This window comes from Salmo trutta, chromosome 29 (assembly GCF_901001165.1).
Source record: "Salmo trutta chromosome 29, fSalTru1.1, whole genome shotgun sequence".
Taxonomy (NCBI): domain Eukaryota; kingdom Metazoa; phylum Chordata; class Actinopteri; order Salmoniformes; family Salmonidae; genus Salmo; species Salmo trutta.
Window position 1 is genome coordinate 18,498,740 of NC_042985.1, and position 14,171 is coordinate 18,512,910.

At 43.8% G+C, this 14,171-nt stretch overlaps 1 protein-coding gene across 3 annotated transcripts in view; it reads left to right on the top strand.

Moving 5' to 3' along the window:
* Positions 1 to 13,988, top strand: part of LOC115167043 (uncharacterized protein KIAA0355) — a 43,816-nt gene extending 29,828 nt beyond the window's left edge. For all 3 annotated transcript variants that reach the window (XM_029721078.1, XM_029721079.1, XM_029721077.1), the window contains exons 3-14: positions 2,626 to 2,838; positions 5,011 to 5,151; positions 5,491 to 5,586; positions 5,735 to 5,896; positions 6,722 to 6,880; positions 8,309 to 8,406; positions 8,722 to 8,847; positions 9,060 to 10,102; positions 11,085 to 11,250; positions 11,567 to 11,704; positions 11,832 to 11,910; positions 12,105 to 13,988. In XM_029721078.1, the coding sequence (XP_029576938.1) occupies positions 2,626 to 2,838; positions 5,011 to 5,151; positions 5,491 to 5,586; positions 5,735 to 5,896; positions 6,722 to 6,880; positions 8,309 to 8,406; positions 8,722 to 8,847; positions 9,060 to 10,102; positions 11,085 to 11,250; positions 11,567 to 11,704; positions 11,832 to 11,910; positions 12,105 to 12,422 (2,739 nt within the window). In that variant the 3' untranslated portion in view covers positions 12,423 to 13,988. The remainder of the gene's footprint in view (positions 1 to 2,625; positions 2,839 to 5,010; positions 5,152 to 5,490; positions 5,587 to 5,734; positions 5,897 to 6,721; positions 6,881 to 8,308; positions 8,407 to 8,721; positions 8,848 to 9,059; positions 10,103 to 11,084; positions 11,251 to 11,566; positions 11,705 to 11,831; positions 11,911 to 12,104) is intronic.
* Positions 13,989 to 14,171: the final 183 nt, after the last annotated feature.

Genomic DNA, 14,171 nt, shown 5'->3' on the forward strand with positions numbered 1-14,171 from the left:
TTAATGGGGAAGATGAGTTGTTCGGTTCATTCTTCTCACTGTTTAAGCCTGTCTTTCAGCCCTGTATGCGGCTAAAAGTTGGCTTGGCCCTGTAGTTTTATTCCTCATATTTTCCATGAGCCGATTTGAAATTTCATCTTATCCCCATGTGTGATTCATCTTTTGTTGCGACCTTTAGATTTTTCTTGCTACATAATCATTGTCTTTCTGTCCTTTTATAGTGTTCTGTGCAGCTGGTCCAAAAATAGTATTAATGGTATTCTAAGCAATTTGACATCACTTTTCAGAATGCAGAGCTATTCATTACCCTTTTTGCCACTTGGCCTTTGGACAAGTAGGACTGATTTTATAAAGTTTTAACCAAAAGCGTAAGTCACTTAAAATAAATAAATGGTCTTTAACACCATTTGTACATCATTGTATGACTTTGCAAAAGAAAATGCATTACCATCTTTTTAACCATAGAGAATCAGACAAAAATGTTGGCTACACTCTATTGGCTATTCATATTCGAGCCTGTCTCAAATGGTTGGCCACCTTTTGGTAGCCTATAAAATATTGCAACATTACAATTACAACCAAATACTTTTTATATCTTTATAAAATAATTCCCTCCAGGGCTGGTAATTAATGGGCACATTTGTGTCCCTGGGACGATCAATGTCTACGTTTCAAAACAGACACTGGGACAGTTCTGGGATGACACCTCCAAAATCCATACAACCACTGCACTTAAAAAAGCAATGAGGCTGATCAGACCATTTTTAGCTTAAAATGTTAACTTTTTATTTCTTCATATTATAAGCTCAACAATGCGCACATGGCTGTTTGGTTACGTGTGAATGTTCCAAAATGCAATTAGCGGGAAACCACCGGAAAAACACTGTTCTCAAAATATCTGTTAGAAATGAAGAAAGCATTCAAATTGTTTAACCATAATCTGTAATATGGATTTTGTTACATTCACTGATCAAGTGGACAAATTTGACCGCTAAGAGATTTTATGTTAAACAATTTGCCACTCAATTCTGTGACAGTCTACAATTTGTTTGATAGTCTGCATTAGGAAAATGAGGAAAGAAAGACCATCTCATAAATCATTATTCATTGAGCCAGTGCTTGGTATGCATTAGTCATTTGAGAGTGGGGTGTTACAAGTGTTTATACTGTGATTAGCAGTCCAACATAAGCAGCAGGCGTTTCACACCCTCATAACTCATGGTTCAGAACCAATATTGCATGTTTGACCAATTCCCTTATGTTAACTGTTATTTGGTCCTATTTCAGAATCAGAGCTGAAGAGGGCTCTAAAGGGTTTGGACCTAGCCTTGGAAATGGTCAGTAAGTGTATAGGCCTAGTCTATGCCCCCATGATGTGTTAAAGAATGAGGACAGCCCAGCCTTGTTGTTCCTGTCTGCTTTTAAACAGGGTGGCATATTTCTGTCCTTAACAACTCAGCCAAAATATATTTTCAGCACGTACCTGAAAAAGAACCCTGTGACCACAGTGAGCCGGCTGTGGTGTCAAGTTGCTCTTGTTTTGTTCTTCTTTTTGCTAACTGGACATACAAACATGTCTGACTCCTACACATTTACAATTATTTTCTTCACTTATGTAAATGTGAACCTCATTGTTTATATGAATCACCCATTGCACAGGGTCTGGAACGGTGCCATCATGATGTGGAAAAATCTGCTCCACTATTAAGTTGAAGGAGAAGAGCGAACTTAGTTTCCAGTTGTAAGCATTGCTTGTTGTGCTTTATGACTACAGTGCTCGGCCTTGACTCTCAGAGTAGACTAATTTTATAACACAAACTGAGCTTCCCAATTATGGTAGAAAGTTATTTGCTGGGGTAACATTGCACTGTAGACTGGTGTTGTGTGGAAAATGAGAGGACGTGTTATCAAGCAGCACAGCAGAACATGGCCTTGACATAGAGACATTTTTTATTTCATCCTACCACAACTTGAGCTGTGGCTTTTTTTTTGTACAATGTTAGCCTGTCAAATGTTTTCCATAATGTTCTAGTGATATGAACCAGTTGAAATGTAACTATTTAATAGACAGTTCTCTTCAGTGACTTACTGGAATGCAGCCATTATCCAGCCTTGAACTGTTTTGAGGTTATAGCCCTTCACAATGTACTTTCTTACAAGTTGTTTTTGTGGGTAATAATGTCATGTTCTCAAGCTGGGTTTTCCTCAAACAAGAGCATCTTTAAGCAGTAAATTGATGTGACACTATTTAGGACTGATTTAAGAGGACTCTGAGGGTTATCAAAGATGTAATCATTTTTAAGGAGAATTTTAAACAACCAAGTCACTGAAGCCAACATCACTTAAGTAACAGTGTCTGAGTAATGAAAAACAAGGAATGCCAAGGCCATATGCTTTGAGAACCAGTGTTCTTAGAAAACAATGATGAATGATCAAGGCTCCCACTAATGTAATCTTGTCAGGGGTGTGATTTCTTTGTTGTTGATATTATAGGGAATTCCTGCTTTTCTGCCTTCTCTCTTCATTCATCATTGACCTTGACCAATCCCCCAAACCAATAGACTAGTGTTTCTGATTTTCTATGTTGTCCTGATCACAACCTTTTGAATGTTGTGTTCTCTCCAGGTGCTGGGTCGGTGCTTCCTAACAGTGATGCAGGTGCACTTCCAGTTCCTATCCCAGGCCCTGCAGAAGGTGCAGCCTGTGGCCCAGTCGTGCCTGGCGGAGGCCCTCGCCCAGGCCCAGGAGCGACGCAGCAATGTCCGCTCCCAGAGCTCCTGCCCTGGGCCCCTGACGGAGCTGGAGGAGGCCTCACGATCATGGAAGGGTGCAGCCGAGGTATTTGGACATGGAGGCCAGGGCGCCCCCAGGACTCACCAAGGAGCTTCCTGATGTGACTAGCTGGTGGAAATAGGCTGTGTTCAAAATGTGACAAGCTGACTGTTATACATTCCTATGAAATGCAGTCAGCTACCATTACAGCCACAATTTCCACTTATTTCCCGTTGAGAAGTTTGTATATGAGCCTGTATTGCTAGTTTTCCCTCCTCCACTTTAAGCTAGGCCTACACATCCCCAAACAAACCCTAGCTAACTGAAATGGAGGCTGTTTTGTGAGAGGAGCTAGCTGGCTAATCCCGTAGCTAATAACAGCCCCCCCGGCACATTTGGAGCTTTGTTCTGTACATTGGAGCCAGAATGGAGAATCGTGAGTGGCTTGATTGATCTGTTAAGCCCTGGCATGTAGGGTGTTAGCCCTGGAGGGAACGGGCTGGATATCCTGCTGGAATGTGCTGCTGCGATATGGCCGGGCCTCACTGCACTGTTGAGCAGTTTCCATAGAGGGAGGCGGTCGCTCTCCCCTCTACAGCAGCAGTTATTCACAAATCTACACCCAACACTGTTCTGAAATGTACAATCTACCAGATGTGTAACCAAGTCACTATTATTGTAGTCACAAGCAAGTCTAAAGTCAAGGTCCGAGTCTCAAGTAGTCACAAGTAGAACGGGTCGAGTCTCAAATCAAGTCCAAGTTGTGTGTTCTAAGTGCGAGGCGAGTCAAGTAAAAATATGTAATCTATACATGCAATGACTTGTTCAAATACAAATGACTGTTAGAGGCTACCAGAGAGCCCTTTTCATTATTTGTCTACAACACACTTTGATTATGTAATAATTAATTTTAACAATTAATATCGGTATGACATACCGAAAGACCAGTATGCCTATGCTAGTAATTAAAGCCTGCAAAGTAAACAGTTATTGTTTGGTGATCAAGGATATTTATGGAAATCCGCTCTCCATACAGTTTGACATTTGCACTGCACCCAATCCTATAGCTCTACAGAAAATCGTCAATCTGTTTTTTGGCTCATTGGTTCTCAAACTTTTTGACCCGCAACCCCCAAAAAGAAGTGGTTCAAAGCTTGTGACCCCAAGCATGTACATGGACGCACAATTTCTGCGCCAATGTAGCCTGTCATTACAGCCATAAACGGTGATGCAGTTTCAAATGCAACATACAGAAATAAGCTGTTTTACACATTTTGCATTTGTAGCTGAAAGTCATTGTTGGCAGCCAATATCAACTAGGTATGGATGTCATGTCACTTCTCTGGAGTCCAGAGCAAGCAGAATCATGCTGCCTACCTGTATGCAGCGGGGGTTGCAGGATCGGATGGAAAGCATGGTCTGTCTGCACTGCACGCTATCACATTGGAGAGCCGCCTACTGTATTGCAATAAAATGCTTGTTGCCAACTGGGTAGCCCTTTTCTTCCTCACAAATACTGTAATTAATTTTCCAGAATATATTATCTTCATCCCATAATATTGAATGCAGTGCAACGTTACAGCCATCTTTTAAACATGTAGCCACCCAAACTAGGCCTATCTGAAATATGAAAATCTCCAGGTAGCCTCTTATTGTTCTGGCAAAGATGCCTCCGTAGTAGATTTTTAAACTGTGTTTTATCTGGATAATACAAACATAGGCCTACTGCTTTTGTCTGGTCATCAATCAATATGTGCAACTTTTTGGTTCTGAAGCACAGATGAGATGTTTTTGAGATGACAATTTAGTGCAATACCATAGGCCTATATTAGAAACCAGATGAAATGGGTGAAGGTATATAAAATCCAAATGTTAGGGTATATGTATTTTTCCCATTCAGTTTCACACTCGAGGCCAAGCCATGATGACTCTGGTACACATATTGATGACTCTGGTACACATATTGATGACTCGGGTACACATCATTTTTTTTTTTTTTACAATCTACTGTGTACTTGGTGGTTAGTTAGTCTTTTATGTTGATGTTGAAAATGTTAGCTAGCTACTTACCATTCCCTTACAATACAACACTGACACATTTTCTCATGCCTATTGTGTAAGTTGCTGTAATGCAGATTAGCTGTACAGAGCAGATGCAGGGTGTGTAAGGGTTGTACTAGGGTATGTGATGCTGTGTGTAAACTGCTATGTGACCTGAGACTGTGTGCTGTGTTCCAGGCCACGGGACGTCTGAGGGAGAGGGGACGTGACGGCTGCCTGGCAGGCATCCAGGTCCAGCAGCTCTTCTGCTCCAACAACCCCAACATCCCTGATCACCATCTGAAGGAGCTCAACATGAAGATCGACAATGCCTTACAGGTAGATGGCGCTCCCCGCAGGACCACCACAGCCTTGGTCAATGTCTGAAATGACACCCTGTTCCCCAATATAGGCTTGTGCCCTGCTTTTGACCAGAGCCTTATTCCTGGTCTTTTTCCCTGTAAAGTGCAATATATTTTTTATCAGGGCTCTGGTAAAAAGTATTGCACTATATATGAAATAGGGTTCCATTTCTGACTGGGTCAATAGTGCCCTACAGAACAAGGGCTGCTTCAAATCAATGTGCTGATGGCTTGGATATGAAAGGACTGAATGAAGCAATAGCCAGCCTGACTTACATGTTGAGTTTATACATATTATTTTATTTTCTTTCGCCAGGCTTATAAAGCAGCACTAGAAAGTATGGGCCACAGTGAATATGCACTGAAGGCTGGCTTTCACCTCAATCCCAAATCTGTGGAGGCAGCTTTACAGGTATGTTTACTCTAAGCACAGGACATATTACAGCTCATTAGGAATGGTAAAGCCTTGGATTATAGTGGCTGTGATAAGGGCAAAACCCTGTCTCTAACCTATTTGTACGTCCCATGTCTGCGCCTGTGTCTCTCGCTCTACTATGTAGGGTTGCTGCAGTGAGGCAGAGGCCCAGCAGGCTGGCAGGATGCAGACCATCTCCCAGCCCATTCAATGTGAGCTGCCCACCATCCCTGTGCAGATTGGCGCCCACTTCCTCAAAGGAGTGTCCTTCAACGAGTCGGCGGCTGACAACCTCAAACTGAAAACGGTATGCTCTGCGGTCTGTTATGGAGGACTTGACGTTATAGAATGTTCAGATATTGCATAGAACATATATGATTGTCTGTCATGTTAAATTGGGAGTCATCAGCTCGGGAGTCGTATTCAGCTCTATTTATTACATTTCTATCTGCAACATTGTGAATACACCCCTGGCCTTGGCTTGCTCTCAACCTGGCGCTAGGCTACTGTGATGGGTGGTTTCCTAAGTCTTTCATAGTCCGACCTTGCTGACCAGAATGGATCACTCTGCTCTCTCTAGGAAATGAGAGCCGCTTAGACGGTCATTTCAACCACTGACTTACGTGGGCTGTGAGTCTTGTATTTGGCAAGGATTTAATGTTTTGACGTGGATGTCTTAACACTTATTCCATGGTACATCTGATGCCTTGGGTCTGGATAGAATCAGCATCTGCTTCGTTAGTTTACAGTGGGATTCTCCCCCAGTCTGTAGGACAAAACTATATTGTATGATAATTGCACACTATCTGTCAGTTATCTGACTCACCATTTACCGAATTCAGAAATAAACAGCACATTCATCAGGACCCTTTAAACTAGAGAGCCTAGACACTTTAACAAGAGGGGACTTAGTCCCTGGACTTTGTAGTTGCTACTGTTTCCTGTTCTGGTGTATGTTCATATTTTAGAAGAGATGAATAGGACCCACACTCACTATTGCGCCACCATGCCTTTATTTGGCCAAAAAATTAACAAAGTTTCAATCCAAAGTGGATCTTTGTCAGGTCCACATTAGTGCCTTGCAGCAGAAGTCTTGTGTTTTCACACCGGCCACCCTGTTTTGTATCCTCAGCACACCATGTTGCAGCTCATTAAAGAGGCAGTGGGGCAGAACGGAGTGACCCCACGGGACGACTCCCCCGTCACCGAGGTCCTCAACCAGGTCTGCCCTTCCAGCTGGAGAATGGCCTGCAAGACCGCTGTCCAGTTACTGTTCGCTCAGGCGGGACTGGTGAGTACAAAGCACTTAAGATGTCAACAAGGGCAGCAAACGCACCCAGCTTAAAATACTTGTCTCATTTAGATGTCAACATAAACTGTCTCAACTAAAATTAGCTGATGGCTGGTTTTGCTTTAGCAGTAGGGCCATGTGGTTCAACCAACTTCATTTATTTTATGAAAAGGTAAAGGAGTATTTAATTCGTTAGAGGTCCCTGCCTTGGGCAGATTCACTATAACTCTACAGCCTCGTGAAGCTTAGTGAAGCCTCTACATTATAGCTCCGGGCCAGGCTGCAAGTTGTAGTCTATTGTAACCTAGAGCCCATTGTTCGGGAGGTGTGTAATCGAGATGATGGGAAGGTATGTTGGGTTCCTTTGAACGGCCAAGAGGTGTAAACAAACTCATTGTAGACACACAGTGAAGCCAACATTCCTGCAGCATCTGGGTAAAGGATGGGGTCATCTGGTTGGTTCTTCAAACAGATCTCTGGCTGTTCACTTTGAAACAAGTCTCCCCCAGCCAACAGAGAGAAAGCAGCAGTCCTCCTACTCTACTTTATTTCCTCAGTGTGGTCTGTAATATTTAGTGCGTCAGGCCTGGGGAGTGTTCTTATCCACCCAACAGCAGCGCTGAGTGTAAAACAAACCCTGGTGGTGGATGGGAGCTTTACATGAACTCCTTATCTGAGCTATGAGCTCTGAAGAACACAGACAGTTGGAGCCTCCATAGCAGCCTAAGAGAAGACCACCTTCTCTTAACATTACTCATAGAGCGGATCTACCAGACAGTGAAAATGGCTTTATTTCTGGGATGTTAATTTAAGTTCTCAACAACTAAATTGGCCAATTCTCCTTTTTTGGGGGGCCTGTGCTGCTGCATCTCGCTCTCATTTTTTCTCTCTGCCTGTGACCTTGTGTCAGGGGCCTGGTGGGTGTGTCGGTATGTTTCTCTCACAGGCCTGGACTCAGCCCTCTGACTGCCCAGGGGTCCTGAGGATACACCTGCTATATAAATGACAATAGGCTGACTTCCTGTGAGACAGGAAGGGTCCTCCCTCCCCATGACCCAGTTTAATTTGTCTAGAAGGTAGAGCCTCTTTTTCAAAGAACTACTGGAAAATATTGGGCTGGATACCTGGAAGCGTGGATATTTGTTGTTCACCCAAAGTAGCTTACATTGCCTTTGCCCACATGCTCTGACTATGGGCAGAGTTAGTACTAGATCTTATTTCATTATATCCATTTTCTATTTTAGAGGAGACAGGTGTGTTAGAGTACCAATTTCTTTCCACAATATCTGCTTTGCTTACAGTCAGAGTCGAGATAAAAAGGGCCAATATAATCCTGTAGAATTGCTTGCACAAGCGTAACTGGCTGTGAGGGAATGCATTCTATTAGAAGCTGTGCTGATGCAGCTCTCTGAATGACTGTGTGGACAGGTGGTTGTTGACACTGCTCAGATCGAGAACAAGGAAGCCTATGCTCCACAGATTGCCCTGGAGGGCTCCAGAGTTGTGGTACAAGTACCCTCCACATGGTGAGTAGGATTATTCATAATTGTCTCTTCTGCCCTCTGTTTTTCCACAATCTGCTTGCTTTACAGGTCCAAAAAATAAATACATTTTGCTTGCTTTAGCTGTTTTAGCAAGGGAATTCCAAGTATTCAGAACCCTTAGACATACAATTAGCTAAATCAGCAAACTACATACTTTCTATCCACATAAGCAAACACTTAACTCAATCAACTATCACATTTGGACAGTAAAGTGAAGTATTAACATACCTTCTATAAATGTATTTGTATTATGTTGGACATGCCAGTCGTGCTCTGTCCTGACTGTCCTGTGTGTAGGTGCCTGAAAGAGGACCCAGCCACCATGTCTCTGTTGCAGCGGAGTCTGGACCCAGAGAAGACCCTCGGCCTGGTGGACGTGCTATATACCGCCATATTTGACATCAATAGGTGGAAGGAGTGCAAGTGAGTGGATGTGTATTGTCCAAGGCATTTTCACGTTTGCATTTTCAATTCCTAGAAAGAATCAACCTGCTGTGTGTTCGCATTGGTTGACAGAGGTGTAGCTCTCATTCTCAAGCTTTAGTTTACATTTGCCCTGAAAGAAAATCTTAAAAGCTAGCTAGCTATTGTAATTTTCCATGCCATTGAATGCTTATTCTCTTCTCCCTCCACAGAGAACAGGCCTTGCCCACCATTCAGATGCAGTTACAGCGGGAGAGCCCTGACTACGGGATGCAGGTAGACCTGCCTCCTGGAAATGGCTCCAAAGCCTACAGTGGCCTGCCTAAAACTATCTCCAAGCTAACTTCCAAATTCACAAAGAAGGCCTCTTCCAGCTCTGTGTCCAGTGGGGGGGGCAGCTACTCCATCCCCAGCACCCCGTCCCATAGCATGCTCTCTAGCAGCAGCTCTGAAGACAAGCAGTTCAAGAGCCTGGGCCACGCAGTAGACGGGAGACTGCAGAGCATCTTACAGCTAGGCAACCTGTCCAGCAACCCCGACCCCACCCAGCCCCAGAACGGTTCAGTGTGTGACGACCAGGGCATGAACCTCCCCACGGACCAGGAGATGCAGGACGTCATTGACTTTCTCTCAGGTTTCAACATGGGCAAGTCCCAGCAAGCCTCCCCACTGGTCAAAAGGAGGAACTCTGTAGCGTCTGCCAACGCCGCTGAGCTGAAGCCCCCGAGTGGAGCCACCGACCGAACCCCAATCTCCCAAGCGGTCTCCCACAGTTCACTGCAGCCCCCTACCCAGAGTATGCCACAACAGCAGCAGCAGCAGCCACCACCACCACAGCAGCCCTCCCAGCAGGCACTGCAGTACTACCAACACCACCTCCAGCCTATTGGTCAGCAACAGCATGCTCCACCTCAGCTGCCCTCCCAACAGCCTCCACCCCAGGTTCTTCCCCAGCAGAGAATGCCAAGCAAGTGGCTGAGTGGTTCCAGCCAGCAGCAGCCTCCTCCCCAGGGCCCCCCTCCCCCAGCAGGGCTCTCCCCCCTGGGGCCCATTGGCCAGTGGGGCTCACCTGGTCTCCCAGACCTGAGCTCAGACCTGTACAGCCTGGGGCTGGTCAGCACCTACATGGACAGTGTCATGTCTGAGATGCTGGGGCAGAAGCCACAAGGTCCCCGCAACAACACCTGGCCCAACAGGGACCAGAATGAGGGGGTGTTTGGGGTGCTGGGAGACACTTTGCCCTTTGACCCCGCAGGTGAGTAATTTTTCTCCCTTATATCCACAAACCCAGATAACACTCTGGGTTCCTCTGACTAATGTGGGTGGTGGTCAGTAGGGAGTGAACATTTTTGGAACCGAGTGAAATGGGGAGGTACTATGGTGTTCCTCACTGAACATAACCTAGGTGGTTGATAACACTTTAGGGTGAGAGCCAGTGTCTTGGCCTCCTTTAGGAAGATGTTATTCACCCTCCCTCCCCATTATCAGTAGGCTGTCTGGGTTGTGGTGGTAAGAGGCAGGCAGCTCACAGCCTCCAGGGATTCCATAGTAGGAGAGAACTGTGTCAGCAGGGGGGTTGGAGCTGTGTTGACTGGGCTGTTTCATTACAAAGACTGAGAAGGAAAAAGGAGAGACACTGCTGTTTAGCACTGCAGTCATTATGCCTGGAGAGGATAGGTTGCTTTTGATTTTTCTTGGGGTTTTGCGGTTTGGAGATGTGCTTACATAATCTCATTGTAACCATTAAAGACATTTGGGGTGGTGATATTTCGCTGACAGAAAAATGTATGATCTAGTTTCTGATTTCCATATGATTTCCTGAATGAATAGTGCCCATTATCAGGTGCAACCTGAGGAGGAAGTGAAAAACCTTCATAGCCACATTTCTCATTCAGATACAAGACTGAACTACAGGACCTTACTAGAATCTCTCCAAATGCACTGTAAATGTAGGTTGTTGTGTCTGACAGTGAGCAGTGCTGCACCCCCCCCCCCCCAGTTCTGATTTGTCATTTTAAATGTTATGCTGAATTTACAATGTGTCAGTTGCTGTTTTTACAGTGCAGCAGACTCTTTATTTCAGAGCAGAGGCCATTGTGTTCAGCTGACTTACGGTTATTGTGCTTTTTCTGCTATGGTAGACAGTCTGGCTGAATGGATTGAGCTGTGGAGTGCAAACGCACAGAAAAGCTGAGGATGTCAAACTGAACTGTGTGTTTTCTCCCTTTCATATGCAGTTGGCTCTGACCCCGAGTTTGCGCGTTACGTTGCCGGAGTCAGCCAGGCCATGCAGCAGAAACGGCAGGTGCAGCAAATCCGTCGACCCAGCAACACCCGCGGCAACTGGCCCGTCTCTGATGAGCAGCACAGGACCTGGTCCCACCCAGAGTACTACAGCGAGGGGTACTTTCCCCAATCACAATAACACCTAACATCTCATTGATACATACATCTCTGTATATGGCATATGGCTCTATATAGTCCGCCCAAAGTAGTACTACAGGGTACGTTCATTCATGGCTCTATACACAGCTCCATCTCACATGACACATGCCTACTAGTACAATTTATTCACACCTTTTTGTATTTAACATCTCTATAAAGTATGCCAATCAATCTTACATGCCTCTTAGTGATGTTCGATTTGTAGAATGGTAAGAACAAGATGTTCATAGTGTTTCAAGTAGTTCTGACTGAGAATGCCACTTGTGTGAAACAGGGAGGCGGTCAACAGCAGCTGGTCAGCCAATCAGGGAGACTCTGCCAGCTCCAGTGATGAGACGTCCTCAGCCAATGGGGACAGCTTGTTCTCCATGTTCTCTGGACCTGATCTTGTTGCAGCCGTCAAACAAAGAAGGTATAACTGCGTCACCATGTGTTAAACGTACACCATAGTCTATTACTGTTATTTTGGTTTCCCTACAACCTGGTTTGAACTATTGATATTGTGCTGTAGAGCTTCATGTCGTTTCTTCTGCTTGTAGAAAACACAGCTGTGGTGAGCAGGAGGTGTGTACCCTGCCCTCTCCTCCTCTCCATCACTTGGGAGATGATAATAACCAGGTAAGGAAAGAGTGTGTACTTAGGAGTCTGTGTACAGTAATTGGGACAGAAAATGTAGGTCTCTATCGTTCACTGCATATATATCTATATGATATTGAATCCCCTTTAATTGTTAACATTTACCCCCTTTTATTAATTTTTTGCTAAAGATCTTGTATTGATCAACTCCCACTTCCATCCATTCTACTCCACAGGAAAGCAAAACAAAAACTTGGCCGCCGAAGGCCCCATGGCAGCACTCCGCTCACACTCAACACAACACCATGCCCAATCCAAGCTCTTCCCTGTACCAGATGAACATCCCTTCCAGCCAATGGAGTGATTCCATGCAGATGTTACAGTCGCCGGTGTGGTCCACTGCCAGTGACTGCCCTCCCTCCACCGGGATCTCCTCTGGCTTCTCTCCCTACACCCAGCAGCAGCAGCAACAACAGCACAAACCCATCAGCAAGGGCTTTAAATCCTTCCCCATCAAACATGAGCACAGGCCCTCCTATCTTCACCAGTACTGATACAGACCAAACAAATGAGTCCATTGGCATGGTAGAGTAGCTGTATTTCTGAAGCAAGTTCTACTGCGACCATTAGTAATGTTGCCCTTTTGGAATAACCATTAAATTTAAAACAGTCTAAGTATGTGTTTTCAGGCAAAATTGCATTGTTCATACTGGCTTAACATTTTATGTATTTTTCCATTTCAAATGCCCCCTATTTGAAAAAGACATTCTAAACTGCCATGTAAAAGCTGTACGCAATGCATGTCCTACTGGCAGCAGATAGTCTGCCTGATAAAGTTTACTGGTTCCTCAGACAAGAGCTTAAGACATGCATGGCCATCATCCACTTTTCTTCTCCTTCTGAAAATGTAAGGGATAAGATTTTAGGGGGTGGAGCTCTACACGAGACACTCCAGTTTTCCCCATAATGATATACTGTCTACATAGCTGTAACTGCCAAATCTCATGTAAGATGACTCAGATTACAGCTAACATCTACTGTTCCATGGTTTGGAAATTACTGAAGTTGAAATATAAATAATAATTTACTACTTTTTATTAAGAGGCTTTGAGCAGGCTCAGCATACATAAATCATTGCAGAGGTGTAATTGAAAAAAATATAAAACTTTTTCAACAACTGACAGAGTAAAAAATATATAGCAGTAACTGTGCCATGTTGGTATTAATAGCACTTTCACAATATTATTTTCCAACCAAAGCGTTGTTCAGAAGATAAATGGTGCTGAAGAGAAGTCAGATTATTATATTGTTCATTAAAGTTACGAGCCCTAGTGTAAGCATTAGGGAGTCTTCGATCAAAAAGCGCATTCATTTCCTTTTCTTTCCCTGATTTGGCAGTTCGCTTCAGAATGACAAACTCATAAACCTAATGTTTGTTCCTTTTAAAATACAATATTTTCTTGTACGAATATTGACAGTATTAATCTTATTTTTGTATTTTCTAACATGTTACAACCCCCCCCCCCCCAAGATGTGAAGGCACATTAATTTCTTTAGTACAGAGTTTAACTACACCATATATTTAAAGGTTACCAAATATGCCATTATAAACACTAAAACATTGTGTAGGGTATTTTTTTAGCCCATGTTTCTTCAGTTTCTATGGCTACGGGCTGTATTTAAATGCCCAGAATGTTAAATTTGATGTTTGCGGATGCCAATGTTGCCTGTATTTATGAAATGACACCATGTTTTCTGAAAACTAACATACTTACCATGTTTGCTGTATATACATAAATATATCTTTTTATAGTTCTGTGCTTTGCACAATCAAAATATAGGGTGTGTTGCTTTCTGTGTTTCCCAAACTTTTGCTGCCTTTTTTTTTTTTTTTTTTCACATCTTTATAGACCTTGGACTGTAACCATTAGCATCTTTCAGCTGTGTCAATGGTTTACTAGTGGCATCTACAAAAAAAGAAAATGTTACCCTGACAGAAGATATGAAGGGGGACTGCTTGGCTTATGTTGCTTTTTGTTCTCTTGAGCTGGCAACGGAATCTTCCCAAGTGTACCAGCAATGCAACAACAAAAAAATAATAAAAATGACTAGCAATTGAATGTTGGTATTTTCTATGACTTCATGCGGTCACAAATTAGTGATCCTTTTCTTTGAGGGGTGACAGGCTGTTGCACATCCAGTTTTCTAGCAGTGTTGCAGTTCAGTGGACCTTTAAGTGAAATCCTTTGTCAGTATAATAGCCATTGTCCAAGGCTACCCGTAGTAGTGTATTTCAAACTTAA